At 55.5% G+C, this 27,693-nt stretch overlaps 2 protein-coding genes across 2 annotated transcripts in view; both read left to right on the forward strand.

Moving 5' to 3' along the window:
- Nucleotides 1-355: 355 nt before the first annotated feature.
- Nucleotides 356-19,419, forward strand: mcm5 (minichromosome maintenance complex component 5). Its single transcript, XM_060075509.1, has 16 exons — nt 356-673; nt 1,061-1,187; nt 1,548-1,676; nt 3,394-3,566; nt 3,773-3,928; nt 4,959-5,128; nt 5,336-5,507; nt 6,363-6,474; nt 7,498-7,641; nt 9,505-9,570; nt 10,639-10,815; nt 16,553-16,665; nt 16,830-16,958; nt 18,537-18,679; nt 18,767-18,894; nt 19,110-19,419. Exons 1-16 carry the CDS (start codon nt 504-506, stop codon nt 19,209-19,211), a joined length of 2,211 nt encoding a protein of 736 aa, XP_059931492.1. The 5' UTR covers nt 356-503; the 3' UTR covers nt 19,212-19,419.
- Nucleotides 19,420-21,527: 2,108 nt separating this feature from the next.
- Nucleotides 21,528-27,693, forward strand: part of napsa (napsin A aspartic peptidase) — a 6,432-nt gene continuing 266 nt past the window's right edge. Inside the window, exons 1-7 of the mRNA XM_060074727.1 lie at nt 21,528-21,852; nt 22,210-22,372; nt 22,727-22,850; nt 23,422-23,540; nt 25,382-25,581; nt 26,570-26,692; nt 27,660-27,688. Of these exons, the coding sequence (XP_059930710.1) occupies nt 21,791-21,852; nt 22,210-22,372; nt 22,727-22,850; nt 23,422-23,540; nt 25,382-25,581; nt 26,570-26,692; nt 27,660-27,688 (820 nt within the window). The 5' untranslated portion in view covers nt 21,528-21,790. The remainder of the gene's footprint in view (nt 21,853-22,209; nt 22,373-22,726; nt 22,851-23,421; nt 23,541-25,381; nt 25,582-26,569; nt 26,693-27,659; nt 27,689-27,693) is intronic.

Below are 27,693 nucleotides of genomic sequence, written 5' to 3' on the forward strand. Positions count from 1 at the left end.
GGCAGGTGTTTAAACAAACCGAAAATATTAGATTGTACTTAAAACTAAACCTTTTTATCTTATTACACACACATGACGGTCTCAACCCAGAAGCGTGATCTCAATAACTGATTCCGTGTTTTCATGGAGATTCCAAAGAAACGAACCAAGGAACTTCTGCAGTAAATTAACTCATCCATTTGGATTTAGTTTTTATTTTTTTTATTTTGTCTCCTCCCACCGACTTCCCTCTTGTCTTTTTCGCGCCAAACTCGATGAATGCCCCACCCTCATATCTCGGACACATGTCGTCTGCTGACCAATCAATACTGCGCATGGGTTCTTTCCACCAATCAGACATTGAAGGAGGGGAAATCAACTCGCGGGAAGAAAACGGAAAGGAGTTTTGCCGCGAATCAGACACTGCTCGTCTCCTTGTAGAGTCGGTGACATATTCTGGACCTTTTTACGCTTTAATCCACAGAAAACTCACACGTTTAGTCCTCACCACAGACAGGGTTAGGATGTCGGGGTTCGATAATCCCGGCGTTTTCTACAGCGACAGCTTCGGTGGAGGAGAGGGACACGGAGACGAGACGGGGGCCAAACGCTCTCAGATAAAGAAACGATTCCGCGAGTTCCTGCGGCAATTCCGAGAGGGAACCGATCGCACTGGGTTCACGTACAAATACAGGTACCTATCAATCAGTTTACGATGAATAACTCAGTGGATCGGTGTACTAATGGGTTATAAAGCTATTATGTCGAACGGTGACCTAAGTCTAAGAATACAAAGTAATACATTTATCTAATGAACGAATCGCTGACTCAACCACACAATATATTAAGTTGCTGTTAACTTAAGACATCAAACACGATATTGTCCGGTAAATTAGTTAAAATACCGGACCCTGTATCGGTTGACTGTAATACTAGCATGATGATCCTCGTGTTCTACAGTGCTTACCACGCTGTAAACCAACTGATCAGTTGTGTACCACAAACTGATGGTGTTGACACAAAAAGATGGTGTTACCACACACTGATGGTGTTAACACAAAGTGCTGTTGTGTTTCCTCAGAGATGAGCTGAAGAGGCACTACACCCTCGGGGACTACTGGATCGAGGTGGAGATTGAGGACCTGGCCAGCTTCGACGAGGACCTGTCCGACTGTCTCTACAAACTGCCCACGGAGAACCTTCCTCTGGTGAGAGCATCGTGAGGACGGACTCGCACCAACCCTACGCTGCATCCTCAGCCGCCGTAAACATTCCAGAAACAGATATAAGATGAATCGTTGTACAATCTTGTGTACACTGTCAATGGTAAATGGACTGCATTATACAGCGCTTTTCTAACCAGTGGCAACTCAGAGCTTTAAAGTACTGCCTTCCATCCACCATCCACCCACCGACGGCGGCGTCAGCCACGCAGGCGACAGCCGGCCGTCAGGACCAGTCGATGAGGCCCAGTTATGATGAAGAGCTTCTGTTCCTGAGATCATAACATCGCCCCGTGATTCACAACAAGGTGGGTTAGTTTCTAACTCCTCTCTGACCAATCACAGCTGGAGGAGGCGGCGAAGGACGTGGCTGATGAGGTGACGAGGCCCCGCCCCCTGGGGGAGGAGACTGTGCAGGACATCCAGGTGCTGCTGAAGAGCGACGCCCACCCCACCTCCATCCGCAGCCTTAAGGTACCCCCCCCCTGCCCCCCCCAGCATCACATGACACTGGGGGCTCTTATCCAGAGCCTCTTCCAATCAGTCCATACAACACCATCTCTGTGGGTCCAGAAACACTAACCATCACTAGGTTAACCTGTTCCCCGTATACAGGCACTAACCATCACTAGGTTAACCTGTTCCCCGTATACAGGCACTAACCATCACTAGGTTAACCTGTTCCCCGTATACAGGCACTAACCATCACTAGGTTAACCTGTTCCCCGTGTACAAGCACTAACCATCAATAGATTAACCCGCTCCCCGTATACAGGCACTAACCATCACTAGGTTAACCTGTTCCCCGTATACAGGCACTAACCATCACTAGGTTAACCTGTTCCCCGTATACAGGCACTAACCATCACTAGGTTAACCTGTTCCCCGTATACAGGCACTAACCATCACTAGGTTAACCTGTTCCCCGTGTACAAGCACTAACCATCAATAGATTAACCCGCTCCCCGTATACAGGCACTAACCATCACTAGGTTAACCTGTTCCCCGTATACAGGCACTAACCATCACTAGGTTAACCTGTTCCCCGTATACAGGCACTAACCATCACTAGGTTAACCTGTTCCCCGTATACAGGCACTAACCATCACTAGGTTAACCTGTTCCCCGTGTACAAGCAATAACCATCACTAGGTTAACCTGTTCCCCGTATACAGGCACTAACCATCACTAGGTTAACCTGTTCCCCGTATACAGGCACTAACCATCACTAGGTTAACCCTAACCCTATACAACACAGATAGGATGAGAGGCTGCAACATGCTAAGTTAACCCTAGTTAGGGTTAACTTACTGTGGGATGTACGTCCAGTGCCAGGACGTACACCCCACAGTAAGTTAACCCTAACTAGGGTTAACTAGATTAACCCTAGTTAGGGTTAACTTACTGTGGGGTGTACGTCCAGTGCCAGGACGTACACCCCACAGTAAGTTAACCCTAACTAGGGTTAACTAGATTAACCCTAGTTAGGGTTAACTAGATTAACCCTAACTAGGGTTAACTTACTGTGGGGTGTACGTCCAGTGCCAGGACGTACACCCCACAGTAAGTTAACCCTAACTAGGGTTAACTAGATTAACCCTAACTAGGGTTAACTTACTGTGGGTGTACGTCCAGTGCCAGGACGTACACCCCACAGTAAGTTAACCCTAACTAGGGTTAACTAGATTAACCCTAGTTAGGGTTAACTTACTGTGGGGTGTACGTCCAGTGCCAGGACGTACACCCCACAGTAAGTTAACCAGATGAACCCTAACTAGGGTTAACTTACTGTGGGGTGTACGTCCAGTGCCAGGACGTACACCCCACAGTAAGTTAACCCTAACTAGGGTTAACTAGATTAACCCTAGTTAGGGTTAACTTACTGTGGGGTGTACGTCCAGTGCCAGGACGTACACCCACAGTAAGTTAACCCTAACTAGGGTTAACTAGATTAACCCTAGTTAGGGTTAACTTACTGTGGGGTGTACGTCCAGTGCCAGGACGTACACCCCACAGTAAGTTAACCAGATGAACCCTAACTAGGGTTAACTAGATTAACCCTAGTTAGGGTTAACTTACTGTGGGGTGTACGTCCAGTGCCAGGACGTACACCCACAGTAAGTGGTCGGGGCTAAGGGGGTGTTGTGCAGGGTCCAGGTGAAGGCTTGATGAACGCCTCGTCCCTCCCCAGTCCGAGCAGGTGTCCCGCCTGGTGAAGGTCCCGGGGATCATTATCTCGGCCACGGCGGTGCGGGCCAAGGCCACCCGGGTCTGCCTCCAGTGCCGCGGCTGCCGCTCGGTCATCAGCAACATCCCGCTGCCCCCGGGGCTGCAGGGGTACGCCCTGCCCCGCAAGTGCAACACGTGAGTGGGGGCGGGGGGTCGTCAGCCCATGGGACGGGCCACAGACACCAGATTAGAACAGGATTAGCAGCAGGGTCTATATCATTTAACATACTGATGTTATGAGGTGTGGATGCAAGGCAAACCCGAAGACTTGCCTAGACAGACAGACAGACAGACAGACAGACCCTCCTCCTCCTCCTCATCATCATGTGTTCCTCCTGCAGGGAGAACGCGGGCCGGGTGAAGTGCCCCCTGGACCCGTACTTCATCATCCCCGACCGCTGCCTGTGCGTGGACTTCCAGACGCTGCGGCTGCAGGAGGCACCGGACGCCGTTCCCCACGGCGAGATGCCCCGCCACCTGCAGCTCTACTGCGACCGGTACGCCCTCTGGAGACTCCGCCTCCTCCGTCTGATCCTCATTCAGCAGAACACCACCCGTCTGCCTCCACCCGTCTGCCTCCACCCGTCTGCCTCCACCTCGATAACGCCCACTACCTGCCTCCACCTCGTTAACGCCCACTACCTGCCTCCACCTCGATAACGCCCACTACCTGTCTCCACCTCGTTAACGCCCACTACCTGTCTCCACCTCGTTAACGCCCACTACCTGCCTCCACCTCGATAACGCCCACTACCTGCCTCCACCTCGATAACGCCCACTACCTGCCTCCACCTCGATAACGCCCACTACCTGCCTCCACCTCGTTAACGCCCACTACCTGCCTCCACCTCGTTAACGCCCACTACCTGCCTCCACCTCGTTAACGCCCACTACCTGCCTCCACCTCGTTAACGCCCACTACCTGCCTCCACCTCGTTAACGCCCACTACCTGCCTCCACCTCGTTAACGCCCACTACCTGCCTCCACCTCGTTAACGCCCACTACCTGCCTCCACCTCGTTAACGCCCACTACCTGCCTCCACCTCGTTAACGCCCACTACCTGCCTCCACCTCGTTAACGCCCACTACCTGCCTCCACCTCGTTAACGCCCACTACCTGCCTCCACCTCGTTAACGCCCACTACCTGCCTCCACCTCGTTAACGCCCACTACCTGCCTCCACCTCGTTAACGCCCACTACCTGCCTCCACCTCGTTAACGCCCACTACCTGTCTCCACCTCGTTAACGCCCACTACCTGCCTCCACCTCGTTAACGCCCACTACCTGCCTCCACCTCGTTAACGCCCACTACCTGCCTCCACCTCGATAACGCCCACTACCTGCCTCCACCTCGTTAACGCCCACTACCTGCCTCCACCTCGATAACGCCCACTACCTGCCTCCACCTCGTTAACGCCCACTACCTGCCTCCACCTCGTTAACGCCCACTACCTGCCTCCACCTCGATAACGCCCACTACCTGCCTCCACCTCGTTAACCGCCCGCTTCCTGCCTTCCCATTCAGGTACCTGTGTGACCGCGTCGTCCCCGGTAACCGCGTCACCATCATGGGCATCTTCTCCATCAAGAAGGTGGCGGCCATGAAGGCCAAAGGTCACGACAAGTCGGCCGGGGTCGGGATCCGGGCGTCGTACCTGAGGGTGGTCGGCATCCAGGTGGACACAGACGGAGCAGGTGGGTCCTCGCCGGGGGGGGGTTATCGGGTTGAGCTAGTTGTTGAGTTAGGGTTGAATTAGTGGTTGAGTTAGGGATGAGTTAGGTGTTGAGTTAGGGTTAGGTTCAGTTGGTTATTGGGTGTAACCGTCCAGCCAGGGGGTGTGTGATGTAGGTGCAGAACCACCTGTGACTCGATGAAGGGACTAAAGCCCCCCCCCCCCCCAGGCCGAGGGGCAACAGGCTCCGTGACCCCCCAGGAGGAGGAGGAGCTCCGCTCGCTGGCCGCCTCCCCTGATGTGTACGGCTCCCTGGCCGCCTCCCTCGCCCCCTCCATCTACGGCAGCGAGGACCTCAAGAAGGCCATCACCTGCCTGCTGTTTGGGGGCTCGCGCAAGAGGTCTGTCTGTCTGTCTGTCTGTCTCTCTCTGTGTGTCTCTCTCTCTCTGTCTCTCTCTCTCTGTGTGTCTCTCTGTCTCTCTCTCTGTGTGCCTGTGTGTCTCTCTGTCTCTCTCTCTCTGTGTGCCTGTGTGTCTCTCTCTCTGTGTGCCTGTGTGTCTCTCTGTCTCTCTCTCTCTGTGTGCCTGTGTGTCTCTCTGTCTCTCTCTCTGTGTGCCTGTGTGTCTCTCTGTCTCTCTCTCTGTGTGCCTGTGTGTCTCTCTCTCTCTGTGTGCCTGTGTGTCTCTCTCTCTCTGTCTCTCTCTCTCTGTGCCTGTGTGTCTCTCTGTCTCTCTCTCTCTGTGTGCCTGTGTGTCTCTCTGTCTCTCTCTCTCTGTGTGCCTGTGTGTCTCTCTCTCTCTGTCTCTCTCTCTGTGTGCCTGTGTGTCTCTCTGTCTCTCTCTCTCTGTGTGCCTGTGTGTCTCTCTGTCTCTCTCTCTCTGTGTGCCTGTGTGTCTCTCTCTCTCTGTCTCTCTCTCTGTGTGCCTGTGTGTCTCTCTGTCTCTCTCTCTCTGTGTGCCTGTGTGTCTCTCTGTCTCTCTCTCTCTGTGTGCCTGTGTGTCTCTCTGTCTCTCTCTCTCTGTGTGCCTGTGTGTCTCTCTGTCTCTCTCTCTCTCTGTGTGCCTGTGTGTCTCTCTCTCTCTGTCTCTCTCTCTCTGTGTGCCTGTGTGTCTCTCTCGCTCTCTCTGTGTGTGGCTCTCGCTCTCTCTCTCTCTCTGCCTGTGTCTCTCGCTCTCTCTATCTCTCTGCCTGTGTCTCTCGCTCTCTCTCTCTGCCTGTGTCTCTCTCTGGGTGCTTAGTGTCCTCTCCCCCCTAGGCTCCCAGACGGGCTGACCCGCCGAGGGGACATCAACCTGCTGATGCTGGGAGACCCGGGAACCGCCAAGTCCCAGCTGCTGAAGTTTGTGGAGCGCTGCTCCCCCATCGGGGTTAGTGCTCTATATAGTCTATATCTAGACCTCCCCTCTAGGGTTAGCCCTAACCCTAGAGGGCTAGAGTTAGCCCTAACCCTAGGGTTAGGGCTAACTCTAGCCCTCTGCTGGTTCGTGAGATGACTGAGTGTAGAACCAGTAGAGGGCTAGAGTTAGGGCTAACCCTAACTCTAGAGTTGGGGCTAACCCTAACCCTAACTCTAGAGTTGGGGCTAACCCTAACTCTAGAGTTAGGGCTAACCCTAACCCTAACTCTAGCCCTCTGCTGGTTCCTCATATGACGAGTGTAGGACAGTCCTGATGAGGCTTCAACGTATTCTGGGCTCAATGTCTTCAGTTTAGAAATGGTTTCCTCTTGATTAGAGAACGGTCGGACATCCGCCCGGGGGGGTCCGCTGCCCCCTGGTGGCGGGGGTGTGCTGACGCTCTGCCCTCCTCCCCCAGGTGTTAGGGTCCCGGGGGGTCTGCTGCCCCCTGGTGGCGGGGGTGTGCTGACGCTCTGCCCTCCTCCCCCAGGTGTTAGGGTCCCGGGGGGTCCGCTGCCTCCTGGTGGCGGGGGTGTGCTGACGCTCTGCCCTCCTCCCCCAGGTGTTAGGGTCCCGGGGGGTCCGCTGCCCCCTGGTGGCGGGGGTGTGCTGACGCTCTGCCCTCCTCCCCCAGGTGTTAGGGTCCCGGGGGGTCCGCTGCCCCCTGGTGGCGGGGGTGTGCTGACGCTCTGCCCTCCTCCCCCAGGTGTTAGGGTCCCGGGGGGTCCGCTGCCCCCTGGTGGCGGGGGTGTGCTGACGCTCTGCCCTCCTCCCCCAGGTGTTAGGGTCCCGGGGGGTCCGCTGCCCCCTGGTGGCGGGGGTGTGCTGACGCTCTGCCCTCCTCCCCCAGGTGTTAGGGTCCCGGGGGGTCCGCTGCCCCCTGGTGGCGGGGGTGTGCTGACGCTCTGCCCTCCTCCCCCAGGTGTTAGGGTCCCGGGGGGTCCGCTGCCCCCTGGTGGCGGGGGTGTGCTGACGCTCTGCCCTCCTCCCACAGGTGTACACCTCCGGTAAGGGCAGCAGTGCGGCCGGCCTCACGGCCTCCGTCCTCAGGGACCCCGTCACACGCGGCTTCATCATGGAGGGCGGAGCCATGGTGCTGGCGGACGGAGGCGTGGTCTGCATCGACGAGTTCGACAAGGTAGGAGGCTCGGGGCTAGGGTCGGGGCTAGGGTCAGGGTCGGGGCTAGGGTCGGGGTCGGGGCTAGGGTCGGGGTCGGGGCTAGGGTCAGGGTCGGGGCTAGGGTCAGGGTCGGGGCTAGGGTCAGGGTCGGGGCTAGGGTCGGGGCTAGGGTCAGGGCTAGGGTCAGGGTCGGGGCTAGGGTCGGGGTCGGGGCTAGGGTCGGGGCTAGGGTCGGGGTCGGGGCTAGGGTCGGGGCTAGGGTCGGGGCTAGGGTCAGGGCTAGGGTCGGGGCTAGGGTCAGGGTCGGGGCTAGGGTCGGGGTCGGGGCTAGGGTCGGGGTCGGGGCTAGGGTCGGGGCTAGGGTCAGGGCTAGGGTCAGGGTCGGGGCTAGGGTCGGGGCTAGGGTCGGGGCTAGGGTCAGGGCTAGGGTCGGGGCTAGGGTCAGGGTCGGGGCTAGGGTCGGGGTCGGGGCTAGGGTCGGGGTCGGGGCTAGGGTCAGGGTCGGGGCTAGGGTCAGGGTCGGGGCTAGGGTCGGGGCTAGGGTCGGGGTCGGGGCTAGGGTCAGGGCTAGGGTCAGGGTCGGGGCTAGGGTCGGGGCTAGGGTCGGGGTCGGGGCTAGGGTCGGGGATAGGGTCGGGGCTAGGGTCAGGGTCGGGGCTAGGGTCGGGGCTAGGGTCGGGGCTAGGGTCAGGGTCGGGGCTAGGGTCGGGGCTAGGGTCAGGGCTAGGGTCGGGGCTAGGGTCAGGGCTAGGGGCTAGGGTCGGGGCTAGGGTCGGGGCTAGGGTCAGGGCTAGGGTCGGGCCTAGGGTCGGGGCTAGGCTAGGGTCGGGGCTAGGGTCGGGGCTAGGGTCGGGGCTAGGGTCGGGGCTAGGGTCGGGGTCGGGGCTAGGGTCGGGGCTAGGGTCGGGGCTAGGGTCGGGGTCGGGGCTAGGGTCGGGGCTAGGGTCGGGGCTAGGGTCGGGGCTAGGGTCGGGGCTAGGGTCGGGGCTAGGGTCGGGGCTAGGGTCGGGGTCGGGGCTAGGGTCGGGGCTAGGGTCGGGGCTAGGGTCGGGGCTAGGGTCGGGGCCGGGGCTAGGGTCGGGGCTAGGGTCGGGGCTAGGGTCGGGGCTAGGGTCGGGGTCGGGGCTAGGGTCGGGGCTAGGGTCGGGGCTAGGGTCGGGGTCGGGGCTAGGGTCGGGGCTAGGGTCGGGGCTAGGGTCGGGGCTAGGGTCGGGGCTAGGGTCGGGGCTAGGGTCGGGGCCAGTGTTGTTTGTCTGCTGTGCGTTGAGTGTGTGTCTGTTGTGTGTCTGCTGTGTGTTGAGTGTGTCTGCTGTGTGTTGAGTGTGTGTCTGTTGTGCGTCTGCTGTGTGTTGAGTGTGTTGTGTGTCTGCTGTGTGTTGAGTGTGTTGTGTGTCTGCTGTGTGTTGTGTTGAGTGTGTTGTGTCTGCTGTGTGTTGAGTGTGTTGTGTCTGCTGTGTGTTGAGTGTGTTGTGTCTGCTGTGTCTTGTGTGTCTGCTGTGTGTTGAGTGTGTTGTGTCTGCTGTGTGTTGTGTGTCTGCTGTGTGTTGAGTGTGTTGTGTCTGCTGTGTGTTGTGTGTCTGCTGTGTGTTGAGTGTGTTGTGTCTGCTGTGTGTTGTGTGTCTGCTGTGTGTTGAGTGTGTCTGCTGTGTGTTGTGTGTCTGCTGTGTGTTGAGTGTGTTGTGTGTCTGCTGTGTGTTGAGTGTGTTGTGTGTCTGCTGTGTGTTGTGTTGAGTGTGTTGTGTGTGTTGTGTGTCTGCTGTGTGTTGTGTTGAGTGTGTTGTGTCTGCTGTGTGTTGAGTGTGTTGTGTCTGCTGTGTGTTGTGTGTCTGCTGTGTGTTGTGTGTTGAGTCTCTTGTGTGCTGACGGTCTCTCCCCCCCCAGATGAGGGAGGACGACCGCGTGGCGATCCACGAGGCCATGGAGCAGCAGACCATCTCCATCGCCAAGGTAACCCTCCCCCCCCCCCCCCCCCCCCCCCCGTCGTTCTGGTTTATTGAGTCTTGGTAACGTGTCCCTCTACTGGTGTAACGCCGACTGGTTTAGGATGGTCCCGTCTAGTGGTGTAAGCTGTACTGGTTAAGCTGTACTGGTTAAGGTGTACTGGTTAGAGGTATACTGGTTAAGGTGTACTGGTTAGAGGTATACTGGTTAAGGTGTACTGGTGAGAGGTCTACTGGTTAATACTGGTTAATAGTGGTACGGATCAACCCTCACCGTTCGGGACGCAAGGTATCCGTGGATCGGCTGATAAAAAAAAAAAAAAAGAACGTTTCCTTCACGTGATCAGCGCGTGTTTAGACTATTCTGGTATCAACAACATCAAGTATCGTAGAAATACCGTTTCTGTTGTGTTTTATTTGGCGTTCCGTAAATCCCATTGAAACGAAAACCGGAAGCGGACATGTTTATGTTTGGTTGTAGTCTTTTCGCTCGGTTCTCCGTATCAACAGTAGGGCTAAAACCGAGCGAAAAGACTACAACCAGCCCCCCTGCAAAGAGCAATGAGTCTCCCAACCGAAATCAATGGATTTACAAAATGCCAAATAAAACACGACTGAAACTGTATTTCGCTACCATACTTGATGAAACAAAAGAAGATGAGGATGTCTGCGTTGCCTTGGGAGAGTGTAGACTCTGAACTCTCCCCAGGCAATGCAGACATCCTGAATTGTAAATCCCGGGTTCGGTATTATTGACTATCCATGTTAAAAAGAAGAAGGAATAATGCTTCAGATTGCATTTTTTTTAAATATTGACCATGCTTAAAGGAAGCAGGATTATTACCTAATTGTTCACTTTATTTAGTTTTTACTAGGTACACTGTTGAGGTGTACTGGTTAAGGTGTACTGGTTAGGGTCTACTGGTTAGGGTCTACTGGTTAGGGTCTACTGGTTAGGGTCTACTGGTTAGGGTCTACTGGTTAGGGTCTACTGGTTAGGGTCTACTGGTTAGGGTCTACTGGTTAAGGTGTACTGGTTAAGGTGTACTGGTGTAACCCCTCCGCTGCCCACCAGGCCGGCATCACCACCACGCTGAACTCTCGCTGCTCCGTCCTCGCCGCCGCCAACTCTGTGTTCGGCCGCTGGGACGACAGCAAGGGGGAGGACAACATCGACTTCATGCCCACCATCCTGTCCCGCTTCGACATGATCTTCATCATCAAGGACCACCACGACACGCAGAGGGACATGGTGAGGGGGGTCTGGGCTAGTTCAGGGCCTCCCATGATGCACCTGGGCTCCGCCGCTGCCTGTGATGGTATCTGGTCGGTAGCCACCAGCATGGGCTCCTCTGTAGTTCATCAGTTATACCTCGTATAACCCTAACCCTATTCCCCCCTAGAACCCTAACCATGACCTGGTCCCCTCTAGAACCCTAACCATGACCTGGTCCCCTCTAGAACCCTAACCATGACCTGGTCCCCTCTAGAACCCTAACCATGACCTGGTCCCCTCTAGAACCCTAACCATGACCTGGTCCCCTCTAGAACCCTAACCATGACCTGGTCCCCTCTAGAACCCTAACCATGACCTGGTCCCCTCTAGAACCCTAACCATGACCTGGTCCCCTCTAGAACCCTAACCATGACCTGGTCCCCTCTAGAACCCTAACCATGACCTGGTCCCCTCTAGAACCCTAACCATGACCTGGTCCCCTCTAGAACCCTAACCATGACCTGGTCCCCTCTAGAACCATGACCTGGTCCCCTCTAGAACCCTAACCATGACCTGGTCCCCTCTAGAACCCTAACCATGACCTGGTCCCCTCTAGAACCCTAACCATGACCTGGTCCCCTCTAGAACCATGACCTGGTCCCCTCTAGAACCCTAACCATGACCTGGTCCCCTCTAGAACCCTAACCATGACCTGGTCCCCCCTAGAACCCTAACCATGACCTGGTCCCCTCTAGAACCCTAACCATGACCTGGTCCCCTCTAGAACCATGACCTGGACCCCTCTAGAACCATGACCCGGTCCCCTCTAGAACCATGACCCGGTCCCCTCTAGAACCATGAACTGGTCCCCTCTAGAACCCTAACCATGACCTGGTCCCCTCTAGAACCCTAACCATGAACTGGTCCCCTCTAGAACCCTAACCATGAACTGGTCCCCTCTAGAACCCTAACCATGACCTGGTCCCCTCTAGAACCCTAACCATGACCTGGTCCCCTCTAGAACCCTAACCATGACCTGGTCCCCCCTAGAACCCTAACCATGACCTGGTCCCCTCTAGAACCCTAACCATGACCTGGTCCCCTCTAGAACCCTAACCATGACCTGGTCCCCTCTAGAACCATGACCTGGACCCCTCTAGAACCATGACCCGGTCCCCTCTAGAACCATGACCCGGTCCCCTCTAGAACCATGACCCGGTCCCCTCTAGAACCATGAACTGGTCCCCTCTAGAACCCTAACCATGACCTGGTCCCCTCTAGAACCCTAACCATGACCTGGTCCCCTCTAGAACCCTAACCATGACCTGGTCCCCTCTAGAACCATGACCTGGTCCCCTCTAGAACCATGACCCGGTCCCCTCTAGAACCATGAACTGGTCCCCTCTAGAACCCTAACCATGAACTGGTCCCCTCTAGAACCCTAACCATGACCTGGTCCCCTCTAGAACCCTAACCATGACCTGGTCCCCTCTAGAACCATGACCTGGTCCCCTCTAGAACCCTAACCATGACCTGGTCCCCTCTAGAACCCTAACCATGACCTGGTCCCCTCTAGAACCCTAACCATGACCTGGTCCCCTCTAGAACCCTAACCATGACCTGTTCCCCTCTAGAACCCTAACCATGACCTGGTCCCCTCTAGAACCCTAACTATGACCTGGTCCCCTCTAGAACCCTAACCATGACCTGGTCCCCTCTAGAACCCTAACCATGACCTGGTCCCCTCTAGAACCCTAACCATGACCTGGTCCCCTCTAGAACCCTAACCATGAACTGGTCCCCTCTAGAACCCTAACCATGACCTGGTCCCCTCTAGAACCCTAACCATGACCTGGTCCCCTCTAGAACCCTAACCATGACCTGGTCCCCTCTAGAACCCTAACTATGACCTGGTCCCCTCTAGAACCCTAACCATGACCTGGTCCCCTCTAGAACCCTAACCATGACCTGGTCCCCTCTAGAACCCTAACTATGACCTGGTCCCCTCTAGAACCATGACCTGGTCCCCTCTAGAACCCTAACCATGACCTGGTCCCCTCTAGAACCCTAACTATGACCTGGTCCCCTCTAGAACCCTAACCATGACCTGGTCCCCTCTAGAACCCTAACCATGACCTGGTCCCCTCTAGAACCCTAACCATGACCTGGTCCCCTCTAGAACCCTAACCATGACCTGGTCCCCTCTAGAACCCTAACTATGACCTGGTCCCCTCTAGAACCCTAACCATGAACTGGTCCCCTCTAGAACCCTAACCATGACCTGGTCCCCTCTAGAACCCTAACCATGACCTGGTCCCCTCTAGAACCATGACCTGGTCCCCTCTAGAACCATGACCTGGTCCCCTCTAGAACCATGACCTGGTCCCCTCTAGAACCATGACCTGGTCCCCTCTAGAACCATGACCTGGTCCCCTCTAGAACCATGACCTGGTCCCCTCTAGAACCCTAACTATGACCTGGTCCCCTCTAGAACCCTAACTATGACCTGGTCCCCTCTAGAACCCTAACCATGACCTGGTCCCCTCTAGAACCCTAACCATGACCTGGTCCCCTCTAGAACCCTAACTATGACCTGGTCCCCTCTAGAACCATGACCTGGTCCCCTCTAGAACCCTAACCATGACCTGGTCCCCTCTAGAACCCTAACTATGACCTGGTCCCCTCTAGAACCCTAACCATGACCTGGTCCCCTCTAGAACCCTAACCATGACCTGGTCCCCTCTAGAACCCTAACCATGACCTGTTCCCCTCTAGAACCCTAACCATGACCTGGTCCCCTCTAGAACCCTAACTATGACCTGGTCCCCTCTAGAACCCTAACCATGAACTGGTCCCCTCTAGAACCCTAACCATGACCTGGTCCCCTCTAGAACCCTAACCATGACCTGGTCCCCTCTAGAACCCTAACCATGACCTGGTCCCCTCTAGAACCCTAACCATGACCTGGTCCCCTCTAGAACCATGACCTGGTCCCCTCTAGAACCATGACCTGGTCCCCTCTAGAACCATGACCTGGTCCCCTCTAGAACCCTAACCATGACCTGGTCCCCTCTAGAACCATGACCTGGTCCCCTCTAGAACCCTAACCATGACCTGGTCCCCCCTAGAACCCTAACCATGACCTGGTCCCCTCTAGAACCCTAACCATGACCTGGTCCCCTCTAGAACCATGACCTGGACCCCTCTAGAACCATGACCCGGTCCCCTCTAGAACCATGACCCGGTCCCCTCTAGAACCATGAACTGGTCCCCTCTAGAACCCTAACCATGACCTGGTCCCCTCTAGAACCCTAACCATGAACTGGTCCCCTCTAGAACCCTAACCATGAACTGGTCCCCTCTAGAACCCTAACCATGACCTGGTCCCCTCTAGAACCCTAACCATGACCTGGTCCCCTCTAGAACCCTAACCATGACCTGGTCCCCCCTAGAACCCTAACCATGACCTGGTCCCCTCTAGAACCCTAACCATGACCTGGTCCCCTCTAGAACCCTAACCATGACCTGGTCCCCTCTAGAACCATGACCTGGACCCCTCTAGAACCATGACCCGGTCCCCTCTAGAACCATGACCCGGTCCCCTCTAGAACCATGACCCGGTCCCCTCTAGAACCATGAACTGGTCCCCTCTAGAACCCTAACCATGACCTGGTCCCCTCTAGAACCCTAACCATGACCTGGTCCCCTCTAGAACCCTAACCATGACCTGGTCCCCTCTAGAACCATGACCTGGTCCCCTCTAGAACCATGACCCGGTCCCCTCTAGAACCATGAACTGGTCCCCTCTAGAACCCTAACCATGAACTGGTCCCCTCTAGAACCCTAACCATGACCTGGTCCCCTCTAGAACCCTAACCATGACCTGGTCCCCTCTAGAACCATGACCTGGTCCCCTCTAGAACCCTAACCATGACCTGGTCCCCTCTAGAACCATGACCTGGTCCCCTCTAGAACCCTAACCATGACCTGGTCCCCTCTAGAACCCTAACCATGACCTGTTCCCCTCTAGAACCCTAACCATGACCTGGTCCCCTCTAGAACCCTAACTATGACCTGGTCCCCTCTAGAACCCTAACCATGACCTGGTCCCCTCTAGAACCCTAACCATGACCTGGTCCCCTCTAGAACCCTAACCATGACCTGGTCCCCTCTAGAACCCTAACCATGAACTGGTCCCCTCTAGAACCCTAACCATGACCTGGTCCCCTCTAGAACCCTAACCATGACCTGGTCCCCTCTAGAACCCTAACCATGACCTGGTCCCCTCTAGAACCCTAACTATGACCTGGTCCCCTCTAGAACCCTAACCATGACCTGGTCCCCTCTAGAACCCTAACCATGACCTGGTCCCCTCTAGAACCCTAACTATGACCTGGTCCCCTCTAGAACCATGACCTGGTCCCCTCTAGAACCCTAACCATGACCTGGTCCCCTCTAGAACCCTAACTATGACCTGGTCCCCTCTAGAACCCTAACCATGACCTGGTCCCCTCTAGAACCCTAACCATGACCTGGTCCCCTCTAGAACCCTAACCATGACCTGGTCCCCTCTAGAACCCTAACCATGACCTGGTCCCCTCTAGAACCCTAACTATGACCTGGTCCCCTCTAGAACCCTAACCATGAACTGGTCCCCTCTAGAACCCTAACCATGACCTGGTCCCCTCTAGAACCCTAACCATGACCTGGTCCCCTCTAGAACCATGACCTGGTCCCCTCTAGAACCATGACCTGGTCCCCTCTAGAACCATGACCTGGTCCCCTCTAGAACCATGACCTGGTCCCCTCTAGAACCATGACCTGGTCCCCTCTAGAACCATGACCTGGTCCCCTCTAGAACCATGACCTGGTCCCCTCTAGAACCCTAACTATGACCTGGTCCCCTCTAGAACCCTAACCATGACCTGGTCCCCTCTAGAACCCTAACCATGACCTGGTCCCCTCTAGAACCCTAACTATGACCTGGTCCCCTCTAGAACCATGACCTGGTCCCCTCTAGAACCCTAACCATGACCTGGTCCCCTCTAGAACCCTAACTATGACCTGGTCCCCTCTAGAACCCTAACCATGACCTGGTCCCCTCTAGAACCCTAACCATGACCTGGTCCCCTCTAGAACCCTAACCATGACCTGTTCCCCTCTAGAACCCTAACCATGACCTGGTCCCCTCTAGAACCCTAACTATGACCTGGTCCCCTCTAGAACCCTAACCATGAACTGGTCCCCTCTAGAACCCTAACCATGACCTGGTCCCCTCTAGAACCCTAACCATGACCTGGTCCCCTCTAGAACCCTAACCATGACCTGGTCCCCTCTAGAACCCTAACCATGACCTGGTCCCCTCTAGAACCATGACCTGGTCCCCTCTAGAACCATGACCTGGTCCCCTCTAGAACCATGACCTGGTCCCCTCTAGAACCCTAACCATGACCTGGTCCCCTCTAGAACCATGACCTGGTCCCCTCTAGAACCCTAACCATGACCTGGTCCCCTCTAGAACCCTAACTATGACCTGGTCCCCTCTAGAACCCTAACCATGACCTGTTCCCCTCTAGAACCCTAACCATGACCTGGTCCCCTCTAGAACCCTAACCATGACCTGGTCCCCTCTAGAACCCTAACCATGACCTGGTCCCCTCTAGAACCCTAACCATGACCTGGTCCCCTCTAGAACCATGACCTGGTCCCCTCTAGAACCCTAACCATGACCTGGTCCCCTCTAGAACCCTAACCATAACGTTCCCCCCCCCAGACGCTGGCTCGCCACGTGATGAACGTCCACCTCAGTGCTCACACGCAGACGGACGCCGTGGAGGGGGAGATCCCGCTGGCCACCTTCAAGAAGTACATCGCCTACGCCCGCGTGTGAGTGACCCCCCCACCGGGCCCCGCTGGCCTGGGGAGGTGTCTGGTGCCCCCCCTAACCCAGCGTACGTCCTCAGTGTTCAGACAGGACGACCCCCCACGGGGTGGTAGTCGGCATGCCGCCCGTAACACGTGGGTCATGTGATGTCACCCCCCCCCTACAGGAAGTGCGGGCCGCGTCTGTCGGCGGCGGCGGCGGAGAAGCTGAAGAACCGCTACGTGGTGATGAGGAGCGGGGCGCGGGAGCACGAGAGGGAGAGCGACAAGAGGGCGTCCATCCCCATCACCGTCAGGTACCCCCACACTGATACCCCCCCATCACCGTCAGGTACCCCCCCCCATCACCGTCAGGTACCCCCCCCCATCACCGTCAGGTACCCCCCCATCACCGTCAGGTACCCCCCCATCACCGTCAGGTACCCCCCCATCACCGTCAGGTACCCCCCCACACTGATACCCCCCATCACCGTCAGGTACCCCCCCATCACCGTCAGGTACCCCCACACTGATACCCCCCATCACCGTCAGGTACCCCCCCCCCATCACCCTCTGCTGCGTGGTAACGGGGCCCTCTGCGTGGTAACGGGCCCTCTGCTGCGTGGTAACGGGCCCTCTGCTGCGTGGTAACGGGCCCTCTGCTGCGTGGTAACGGGGCCCTCTGCTGCGTGGTAACGGGGCCCTCTGCGTGGTAACGGGCCCCTCTGCTGCGTGGTAACGGGCCCCTCTGCTGCGTGGTAACGGGCCCCCTGCTGCGTGGTAACGGGCCCCTCTGCTGCGTGGTAACGGGCCCTCTGCTGCGTGGTAACGGGCCCTCTGCTGCGTGGTAACGGGGCCCTCTGCTGCGTGGTAACGGGCCCACTGCTGCGTGGTAACGGGGCCCTCTGCTGCGTGGTAACGGGGCCCTCTGCGTGGTAACGGGGCCCTCTGCGTGGTAACGGGCCCCTCTGCTGCGTGGTAACGGGCCCTCTGCTGCGTGGTAACGGGCCCTCTGCTGCGTGGTAACGGGGCCCTCTGCTGCGTGGTAACGGGCCCTCTGCTGCGTGGTAACGGGGCCCTCTGCTGCGTGGTAACGGGCCCTCTGCTGCGTGGTAACGGGGCCCTCTGCTGCGTGGTAACGGGGCCCTCTGCGTGGTAACGGGCCCTCTGCTGCGTGGTAACGGGGCCCTCTGCTGCGTGGTAACGGGCCCTCTGCTGCGTGGTAACGGGGCCCTCTGCTGCGTGGTAACGGGCCCTCTGCGTGGTAACGGGCCCTCTGCTGCGTGGTAACGGGCCCTCTGCTGCGTGGTAACAGGCCCTCTGCTGCGTGGTAACGGGGCCCTCTGCTGCGTGGTAACGGGCCCTCTGCTGCGTGGTAACGGGCCCTCTGCTGCGTGGTAACGGGCCCTCTGCGTGGTAACGGGGCCCTCTGCCGCGTGGTAACGGGCCCTCTGCTGCGTGGTAACGGGGCCCTCTGCGTGGTAACGGGCCCCTCTGCTGCGTGGTAACGGGCCCTCTGCGTGGTAACGGGCCCCTCTGCTGCGTGGTAACGGGCCCCTCTGCTGCGTGGTAACGGGCCCTCTGCTGCGTGGTAACGGGCCCTCTGCTGCGTGGTAACGGGCCCTCTGCTGCGTGGTAACGGGCCCTCTGCTGCGTGGTAACGGGCCCTCTGCGTGGTAACGGGCCCTCTGCTGCGTGGTAACGGGCCCCTCTGCTGCGTGGTAACGGGCCCCTCTGCTGCGTGGTAACGGGCCCTCTGCGTGGTAACGGGCCCTCTGCTGCGTGGTAACGGGCCCTCTGCTGCGTGGTAACGGGCCCTCTGCTGCGTGGTAACGGGCCCTCTGCGTGGTAACGGGCCCCTCTGCTGCGTGGTAACGGGGCCCTCTGTCCAACAGGCAGCTGGAGGCGGTGATCCGCATCGCCGAGTCGCTGGCCAAGATGCGGCTGCAGGCGGTGGCGGGCGAGGAGGAGGTGGACGAGGCGCTGCGGCTCTTCCAGGTCTCCACGCTGGACGCCGCTCTGTCCGGAAGCCTCTCAGGTACCGGCCGCCCGTCTGACGCTAGCCCTGAAGGGCTAACCCTAACCCGGTGCAGAGCCCTGCTAACGCTAACGCCCGTCTCCTCAGGGGTGGAGGGCTTCACCACGCAGGAGGACCAGGAGATGATCTCCCGCATCGAGAAGCAGCTGAAGCGCCGCTTCGCCATCGGCTCCCAGGTGTCTGAGCACAGCATCGTGCAGGACTTCACCAAGCAGGTCAGAGGGCCTTTAACCGCTCCACGGGGGGGGGGTTAAACCATGTTTACTGCTGTATCAGGAGGAATCAGTGTACCGTTGGTCAGCCCCTGTCCTGGCTCTGATCCTGACTCCTCCCCCTGTCCTGGCTCTGATCCTGACTCCTCCCCCTGTCCTGGCTCTGATCCTGACTCCTCCCCCTGTCCTGGCTCTGATCCTGACTCCTCCCCCTGCAGAAGTACCCGGAGCACGCCGTCCTCAAGGTTCTGCACCTGATGATGAGGAGGGGAGAGCTGCAGCACCGCATGCAGAGGAAGGTCCTGTACCGGGTCAAGTAGACCAGGAGCTCGGTCCTGTGGTGTAAATGTTTGAGGCGTTCAGTAGCTGATGTGCCCCCCAGCTCGTAGGTCTACTGGGTTCTGATGGACCGGATGCATGTTAATAATCTGGGGTGGGAGGAGATAAACATTAATTGTTTAACTGTGAAAAGTGAAACTATATTTTGTAAAAATACTTTGTAACAAAAAATAAATATGAGCAAGTTGACTTTTCTTTCTTTTTTAAGTTTGTACTTTATTTGCAATTGAATTCAGGACATTTAAACACTGGAGCAACATTTTATTTTGTATGTTATAGTGAAATGCAAAAGATCAGATCTTGGCTGGTAACACGAGCTTCTGTTAAAGAATATCGTTGTACATAAGTTGAGTGCAGTGTACATCTGAATGGTTGAATGGTGTGTGCGTGAACATATGTATACACGCGTCTATATACTGTATATTGGTAGGTAGACGGCCGAGCAAGCTGAAGTGCTCCCTGTAGGAGACCAGCAGTCCCATTCCCACGTGGCCATCGCACACACATTCCGACGGTGAACTGCATGCTGGGGGAAGCCGGGGTGTTCCCGTTGGTCTGGGGGCTGCTCCTCGATCAGGTCAGCAGGTCATCAGTGTTCTGGCACGCAGAATCACTTCCTCTGTTTGACCTGGACCGGTTCTGACCGGTCGGTCTCACCTGGACGTTGAGCCGCTGTTCATGCGGCCGCGGTAAAGCTGCTTGAACCTGTTTGGGCTGGAAACGCTTGGGAAGTACGGGAGGCCTTCGCCGCTGCTGAGCCCGAGGGAATTCTGGGTAATTTTGCCGAGGAACTCCTAGTGTCCCACCTTGTACTCTGCGAGGGTGATGAGTGAGTGTTTTGCGACTCACCTTGTACTCTGCGAGGGTGATGAGTGAGTGTTTTGCGACTCGCCTTGTACTCTGCGAGGGTGATGCATCCCTTCTGGTAGTTGAGCGCTGGGTGTTCTCCGCCCGGTGGCTCTCCTTCGTCACGCGCTTGATCTCCGACAGATCGCAAACGGTTCAGGTGGAGCTGGGTACCTAATACACTGTAGGTGTAGTAAGGTAGTTCAGGTGGAGCTGGGTACCTAATACACTGTAGGGGTAGTTCAGGTGGAGCTGGGTACCTAATACACTGTAGGTGTAGTAAGGTAGTTCAGGTGGAGCTTGGTACCTAATACACTGTAGGTGTAGTAAGGTAGTTCAGTGTAGCTAAGGTGTAGGTACCTGCCAGAAGCGTCTGCATCTGTGCTCCTTGCGCTCTTCATGATGACCCAAAGGTGTTGAATGGTGAGCTGCTACTTTAAGTTCAGATTTCTCAAGTTTCCACGATAGTGTTGAAGTGTCTCCTCTGAGCCAGGGATGGGAACTGAAGGTCTCTGAGCGAGAGAAGCTCCTGCAGTCTCTTTTATACCCCCTCCGTACCTCGCTGTTCTATGAACATCCTTACTAAACCGACAGATGTTGTTCCTCCTTCTTATCTGCAGTCTGTTTTATACCGTCTCCGTACCTCGCTGGTTCAGAGAGGACGTTCTTAACCCAGACTCATCACTGTGGCAAAGCGTTTTCCTTCTCTATGTTTGGGTTGACATGAAAACGTGTGTGTGCAGAAAACCTAAAGGTTGAGTCACACTTAGCGGACAAGGACATCTTCTCTGGCGACAGTCAAAATAAGAAGCTGTTTACCAGTACCCTTCAGACCCCAGGGTCAGGGCCTTAAGGTCACTGTGTTCATGTGATGCTGCTGAGGTCGATTTAGGCTCTGGCCCTCAACCACAGACACCAGCACAACATATACGCTAGAGGGCGCTATTTATTAGACAATATTCTAACATATAAATAATGTGCATCCTGTTAAATGTGGTCCCGTATGAGGCTTAGTAAAATCACAAAGGATGCTTCAACGGTTTTGGCTTTAAGGCTCATTCCCGAACATATTGTTTTACAGGAGGTCATGACTCCCTTCAGTGGGAGCGATGGTCTCATACCCTCTTGATAGATAATCCCTTTTTAATTGAATAGTTATTAGTTGGATGATGCTGTTCGCTTATAGCATCCAGACTACGTGTCCCACCTGCTAGACTGCACCGCTTCACACAACTCAATAAATATAATGGATATTAAAGCACTGCGTTGCTTGTGGACATAATAGTCAGGCCATTTCAGAAATAAATGAATTAATCATGATTCATATGGACCTTCTCTTCAATCGACAATGTAAAGTTAAGAGCTATATATCTGGTATTTGCTGCAGATACCAGATGGTCTAAGATCCATCTTCTCTTCACATCTTCAACTCAGTTCTCAGTTGAAGGAAACACCAAAGCGGTGTCAGGCGCCACAATCAGTCGGGAGTCGAAACAGCAGGAGGCCATCGGGCAATGGGGGCTCGTCCAGTGCTGCTGCTCATCTCAACCAACCACGACTCTCCGTTCCAACAGCTCCGAATATATAATATATAAACGGAACTGGCCGAAAGAGAATAAAGGACGCAACTACGTTTGGTTCAGTCGGTGAATCGCTGTTTTGCAAAGTCAAATATTACTTGACATAAAACGATACCATTAAATTGAGGGCTAGGATGAAGCTCTTATGTGTGATCGGGATGCTTTTGGTGGCGGACGCATCTCCAAACCTCTTCAGGTAAAGTCAGCTTTACTCACTGCAATTTGTCGTCTGTCATTCGCGTTTTGATGCTTTACTTAAAATTGAACATTTCTATCTATCCCGCTATCGTTTAGACTATTGGCTTTCATCAGGCCGAATGACACTAACATGAACACCTTGAGCAGGATTAGCGTTAATGATCGGAGGTGATTGTTTATCTCCGTCCACGTGTTTCTGTTGAAGTCTAACTCGTGTGCAGAACGACCCACCGTCGTTTCAGTTCAGCCTCCCGTCTGCTCTGCACGGTGATGAGCGGTGTGTGAACCGTGTGTGTGAGACCGGTGGACCGGGCTCGATGTGTCCTCCTGTATTAACGATCCGTTCAATCTGCAGAGTGCCTCTCTACAAGACCCGCACCGTGCGCCGCATGATGAGCGACCAGGGCCGGTCTCTTGAGCAGCTCCAGAACCTGGCCCAGAGCGACCCCTCACACACGGCCACCGTGGCCCCCCCACAAACCAAGCTGCCCGTTGAGAGATTGACCAACTTTATGGATGTACGTAGAGGCTAGTGAAGCCGCTATAGACTGAACTTCTTATGTAATTATTTATAGAACGTCACATAACGCCTGTCTTTTATCAACGCATTGATGTATGGACCTTGACTCCCCCCCTCCCTCCTACCTCTCATTGTATGTTGTACGCCCTGCACTTAAAAACAGCACGTCTGTGAAGTATACGGGAATGGGTTAACCTAGTGATTGTTAGTCCTTTGTTTTATGAACATCCTTCCATTACCAACAGATGTATGGTTGTTTCTCCTTCTTATGACAAGTGTACTTATTGTAAGTCGCTCTGGATAGAAGCGTCTGCTGAATGTAAATGTCTTGTCTCATGTTCCCCGCCCCCAGGCCCAGTACTACGGGGTCATCAGCCTCGGCACTCCTCCCCAGGACTTCACGGTTCTGTTTGACACTGGGTCCTCCAACCTGTGGGTGCCGTCCATCCACTGCCACTTCCTGGACCTGGCCTGTTGTGAGTGACGCCTCCTAACAAAGCTCCTCGTCTAAAAGGCATGCGCTGCCGTTCCGCAGTGTGGGGATAATTAGAAAAAGATGAACGAGCAATTTTTTTAATTTTCTGTAATTAAAAAGCCATCGTCAACATTTTCAACACACACGGTTCTCTGTGAGTCTTAACGACTTTAGCAGTAGTCTGAGGATCTCTTCCCACGGGCCCGTCATTAGAGGTCCTCTGATGGGCTAATGGCAGTCACCAGACCGGTCACATCCTGGTCCCGTGATGCACGGACTCCTGGGAAAACACCAAACCAGGCCGCTGGAACAGTGTGGTGGTCCTCTCATAGCAGCCTGGAGATGATCCCAACACGTTCCGACATGTTTTATTAATGAGGTGCTGTTACGGATTCAGGCACCGATAGCGTGACCCTGAGGTGCTGCTGAGTGTTAGAGGAGTGATGACATGCGTGCCCCCGGGGAGCGAGGACATGCCCCCGGGGAGGTATAACGTTCCCCAGAGGAGCGACGAGCTCTCCTGTGAGCATGGCGGTGGGGTCCTGGTATGACTGAAGGTCTGATCTCCACAGGGGTCCATCACCGCTACAACTCCAGGAAGTCCAGCAGCTACTCCCCAAACGGCACCCAGTTCTCCATCCAGTACGGCCGCGGCAGCCTGTCGGGGTTCATCAGCGGGGACACGGTCTCAGTGAGTCTGTGTGTGTGTGTGTACACACGCGTTACACACACTCTGACTCACACACTGACCTCTGTACACAGACAGACACGCAGTGCGGCACAAGGCAGGCATTCATCGAGTCACAAGAGCATTGTTCAGCAGCAGCCCGCCTACCTCGTGGTAGATCCAAATCAGCAGCGCTCGACTTCCACTTAACCCACAGCCAGGCGGGGAAAGGGCCCCATGTCACAGCTGATCCCTCCAGACCACGGGGTTAAGAACCAGCCCTGGCTCAGGAATGATCAACGCACTTCCACCGTCTCACATGAGATGACTCCGTAGTCCCCTCAACGGAGCGCTCTCCTCAGCGATGGTTTAATACCATCACTGTTCATCTGACCCTCTCGGCGATGGTTTAGTACCATCACTGTTGATCTGACCCTCTCAGCGATGGTTTAATACCATCACTGTTCATCTGACCCTCTCAGCGATGGTTTAATACCATCACTGTTCATCTGACCCTCTCAGCGATGGTTTAATACCATCACCGTTCATCTGACCCTCTCAGCGATGGTTTAATACCATCACCGTTCATCTGACCCTCTCAGCGATGGTTTAATACATCACTGTTCATCTGACCCTCTCAGCGATGGTTTAATACCATCACTGTTCATCTGACCCTCTCAGCGATGGTTTAATACCATCACTGTTCATCTGACCCTCTCAGCGATGGTTTAATACCATCACTGTTGATCTGACCCTCTCAGCGATGGTTTAATACCATCACTGTTCATCTGACCCTCTCAGCGATGGTTTAATACATCACTGTTCATCTGACCCTCTCAGCGATGGTTTAATACCATCACCGTGTTCATCTGACCCTCTCAGCGATGGTTTAATACCATCACTGTTCATCTGACCCTCTCAGCGATGGTTTAATACCATCACTGTTGATCTGACCCTCTCAGCGATGGTTCATCTGACCCTCTCAGCGATGGTTTAATACATCACTGTTCATCTGACCCTCTCAGCGATGGTTTAATACCATCACTGTTCATCTGACCCTCTCAGCGATGGTTTAATACCATCACTGTTCATCTGACCCTCTCAGCTATGGTTTAATACCATCACTGTTCATCTGACCCTCTCAGCGATGGTTTAATACCATCACTGTTCATCTGACCCTCTCAGCGATGGTTTAATACCATCACTGTTCATCTGACCCTCTCAGCGATGGTTTAATACATCACTGTTCATCTGACCCTCTCAGCGATGGTTTAATACCATCACCGTTCATCTGACCCTCTCAGCGATGGTTTAATACCATCACCGTTCATCTGACCCTCTCAGCGATGGTTTAATACCATCACCGTTCATCTGACCCTCTCAGTGATGGTTTAATACATCACCGTTCATCTGACCCTCTCAGCGATGGTTTAATACCATCACCGTTCATCTGACCCTCTCAGCGATGGTTTAATACCATCACTGTTGATCTGACCCTCTCAGCGATGGTTTAATACATCACTGTTCATCTGACCCTCTCAGCGATGGTTTAATACATCACCGTTCATCTGACCCTCTCAGCGATGGTTTAGTACCATCACCGTTCATCTGACCCTCTCGGCGATGGTTTAATACCATCACCGTTCATCTGACCCTCTCAGCGATGGTTTAATACCATCACCGTTCATCTGACCCTCTCGGCGATGGTTTAATACCATCACTGTTCATCTGACCCTCTCAGCGATGGTTTAATACCATCACCGTTCATCTGACCCTCTCGGCGATGGTTTAATACCATCACCGTTCATCTGACCCTCTCAGCGATGGTTTAATACCCCTCTCTGCCCCCCCCCCCCCCCCCCCAGGTGGCTGGTCTGGCCGTCCCTCAGCAGCAGTTCGGGGAGGCGGTGAAGCAGCCTGGGATCACGTTTGCGGTGGCACGCTTCGACGGGGTGCTGGGCCTGGGGTACCCCGCGCTCTCGGTGGGTCGCGTCACCCCGCTGTTCGACACGGCCATGGCCGCCAGGCTGCTGCCTAGCAACGTCTTCTCCTTCTACATCAGCAGGTCAGCCCCCCACCCCCCCCTCCTTCTACGTCAGCAGGTCCCCCCCACCCCCCCCTCCTTCTACGTCAGCAGGTCCCCCCCACCCCCCCTCCTTCTACGTCAGCAGGTCCCCCCCCTCCTTCTACGTCAGCAGGTCCCCCCCACCCCCCCCTCCTTCTACGTCAGCAGGTCCCCCCCCACCCCCCCCTTCTACGTCAGCAGGTCCCCCCCACCCCCCCCTCCTTCTACGTCAGCAGGTCCCCCCCCCTCCTTCTACGTCAGCAGGTCCCCCCCCTCCTTCTACGTCAGCAGGTCCCCCCCCACCCCCCCTTCTACGTCAGCAGGTCAGCCCCCCACCCCCCCCTCCTTCTACGTCAGCAGGTCAGCCCCCCACCCCCCCTCCTTCTACGTCAGCAGGTGGTCCCCCCCTTCTACGTCAGCAGTTCCCCCCCCTCCTTCTACGTCAGCAGTTCCCCCCCCCTCCTTCTACGTCAGCAGTTCCCCCCCCCTCCTTCTACGTCCCCCCCACCCCCCCTCCTTCTACGTCAGCAGGTCCCCCCCACCCCCCCCTTCTACGTCAGCAGGTCAGCCCCCCACCCCCCCCCCCACTTCTACGTCAGCAGGTCAGCCCCCCCCCTCCTTCTACGTCAGCAGGTCCCCCCCCTTCTACGTCAGCAGGTCAAAGGGACTTCACCAGAACAATGTGTGGCACCACAATAGTCGGACCACATCCTTGCTGCGGTGGCGGTCCTCTGGTCCGCCCCCCCCCCCCCCCTCTCATCAGTCTGCTGCTCTGACCCTCAGGGACCCGGCGGCGGTCCCCCCCCCACCCCCCCCCCTCCCTCATCAGTCTGCTGCTCTGACCCTCAGGGACCCGGTGGCGGTCCCCCCCCCCCCCCCCCCCCCCCCCCCCCCCTCTCTCATCAATCTGCTGCTCTGACCCTCAGGGACCCGGTGGCGGTCCGTCCCCCCCCCCCCTCTCTCATCAGTCTGCTGCTCTGACCCTCAGGGACCCGGCGGCGGCCGTGGGGGGGGAGCTGGTGCTGGGGGGGACGGACCCCACCCACTACAGCGGAGAGCTGCACTACGTCAACGTCACGCGCAAGGCCTACTGGCAGATCAAGATGGACACGTGAGTCTGACTAACGGGAGCTTCACATCATTAGTGGCAGAGGCGGGATATTCATAGAAATCCCCATCTTTGACCTTTGCAATTAGCCAATGGAATTAATTCAAGGAATTTAGTGTCAATGCAGAGAAATGACAGCTTAATAGGAGATTAAACTCCATCACTCCATAGTTTTGAAAATACCCCAAAGTAGAGGCTGTCTTCAACTGCAGGGCGAGACATGTTATCTTGGTACATAAAGATAACGCCTGAGAGTCAATGTGGACACGACTGGTTAGAGTGGAGAACTCTAGAACACAGCATAAGTGGAAGATTGAATACTACCTCGTGCATTATCAGTTAGTAGCCCCATAGTACAGCATGAGTACCTGGGTCCATGCAAGGGGCCCAAAGAGTGAAGTAGGGCAACGATGGAGGTTTCAGTAGCGGGAGGTTCATGTAACTTGATGAAACAAACGTGTTTTAGGTCTTGAGAACCCATTGTACAATTTTGTCTCCTCGATTGAGAGGTCAAGGTGAATATAATGGGATGACACAGAGCCAACCACTGGCGATGACTCCGTACAAGACATTGTAAACACCATCTTGAGTTGTATTATGGTGACAAGCCTCTGGATAATCAGTTTATGATGATTTAATGCGCTCAAAAACAACTTTGAGGATTAATAACAAGGCAAGACGTCATGTTTGGTTGCAAAAATAGTTGTTTTTACTTCCTCTCTCTAACCTCTGAGTTTTAGTCAGTGACATGGGTTGGACTGTTGGCTCAGCCTTCATTTGATGGTTTGTGTCTATCAAAACGTGACAAAGATCACTTGCTATGCGTGTGTGCCGTTATGTAATGTATAACTTGTTTTATTGAACTTACTCGTGATGGACTCTTTCCAGGCCGCTATGAAGAGGGTTAGCAATGTGACGGCTAATGACCTTTCTAATCAGAAGATGCTAAAGCCCGCCCTGTCTCCTGCAGCGTGCAGGTCGGAGGTCAGCTGACCTTGTGTGGA

Source organism: Gadus macrocephalus, chromosome 2 (genome assembly GCF_031168955.1).
Source record: "Gadus macrocephalus chromosome 2, ASM3116895v1".
Lineage (NCBI taxonomy): Eukaryota > Metazoa > Chordata > Actinopteri > Gadiformes > Gadidae > Gadus > Gadus macrocephalus.

Coding starts and splice junctions, on each gene's coding strand:
- mcm5 (XM_060075509.1), top strand. CDS start 504: ATGTCGGGGTTCGATAATCCCGGCGTTTTCTACAGCGACAGCTTCGGT. Junction 5,129..5,335: donor GGTGGACACAGACGGAGCAG/GTGGGTCCTCGC, acceptor CCCCCCCCCCAG/GCCGAGGGGCAACAGGCTCC. Junction 16,959..18,536: donor TCCATCCCCATCACCGTCAG/GTACCCCCACAC, acceptor TCTGTCCAACAG/GCAGCTGGAGGCGGTGATCC.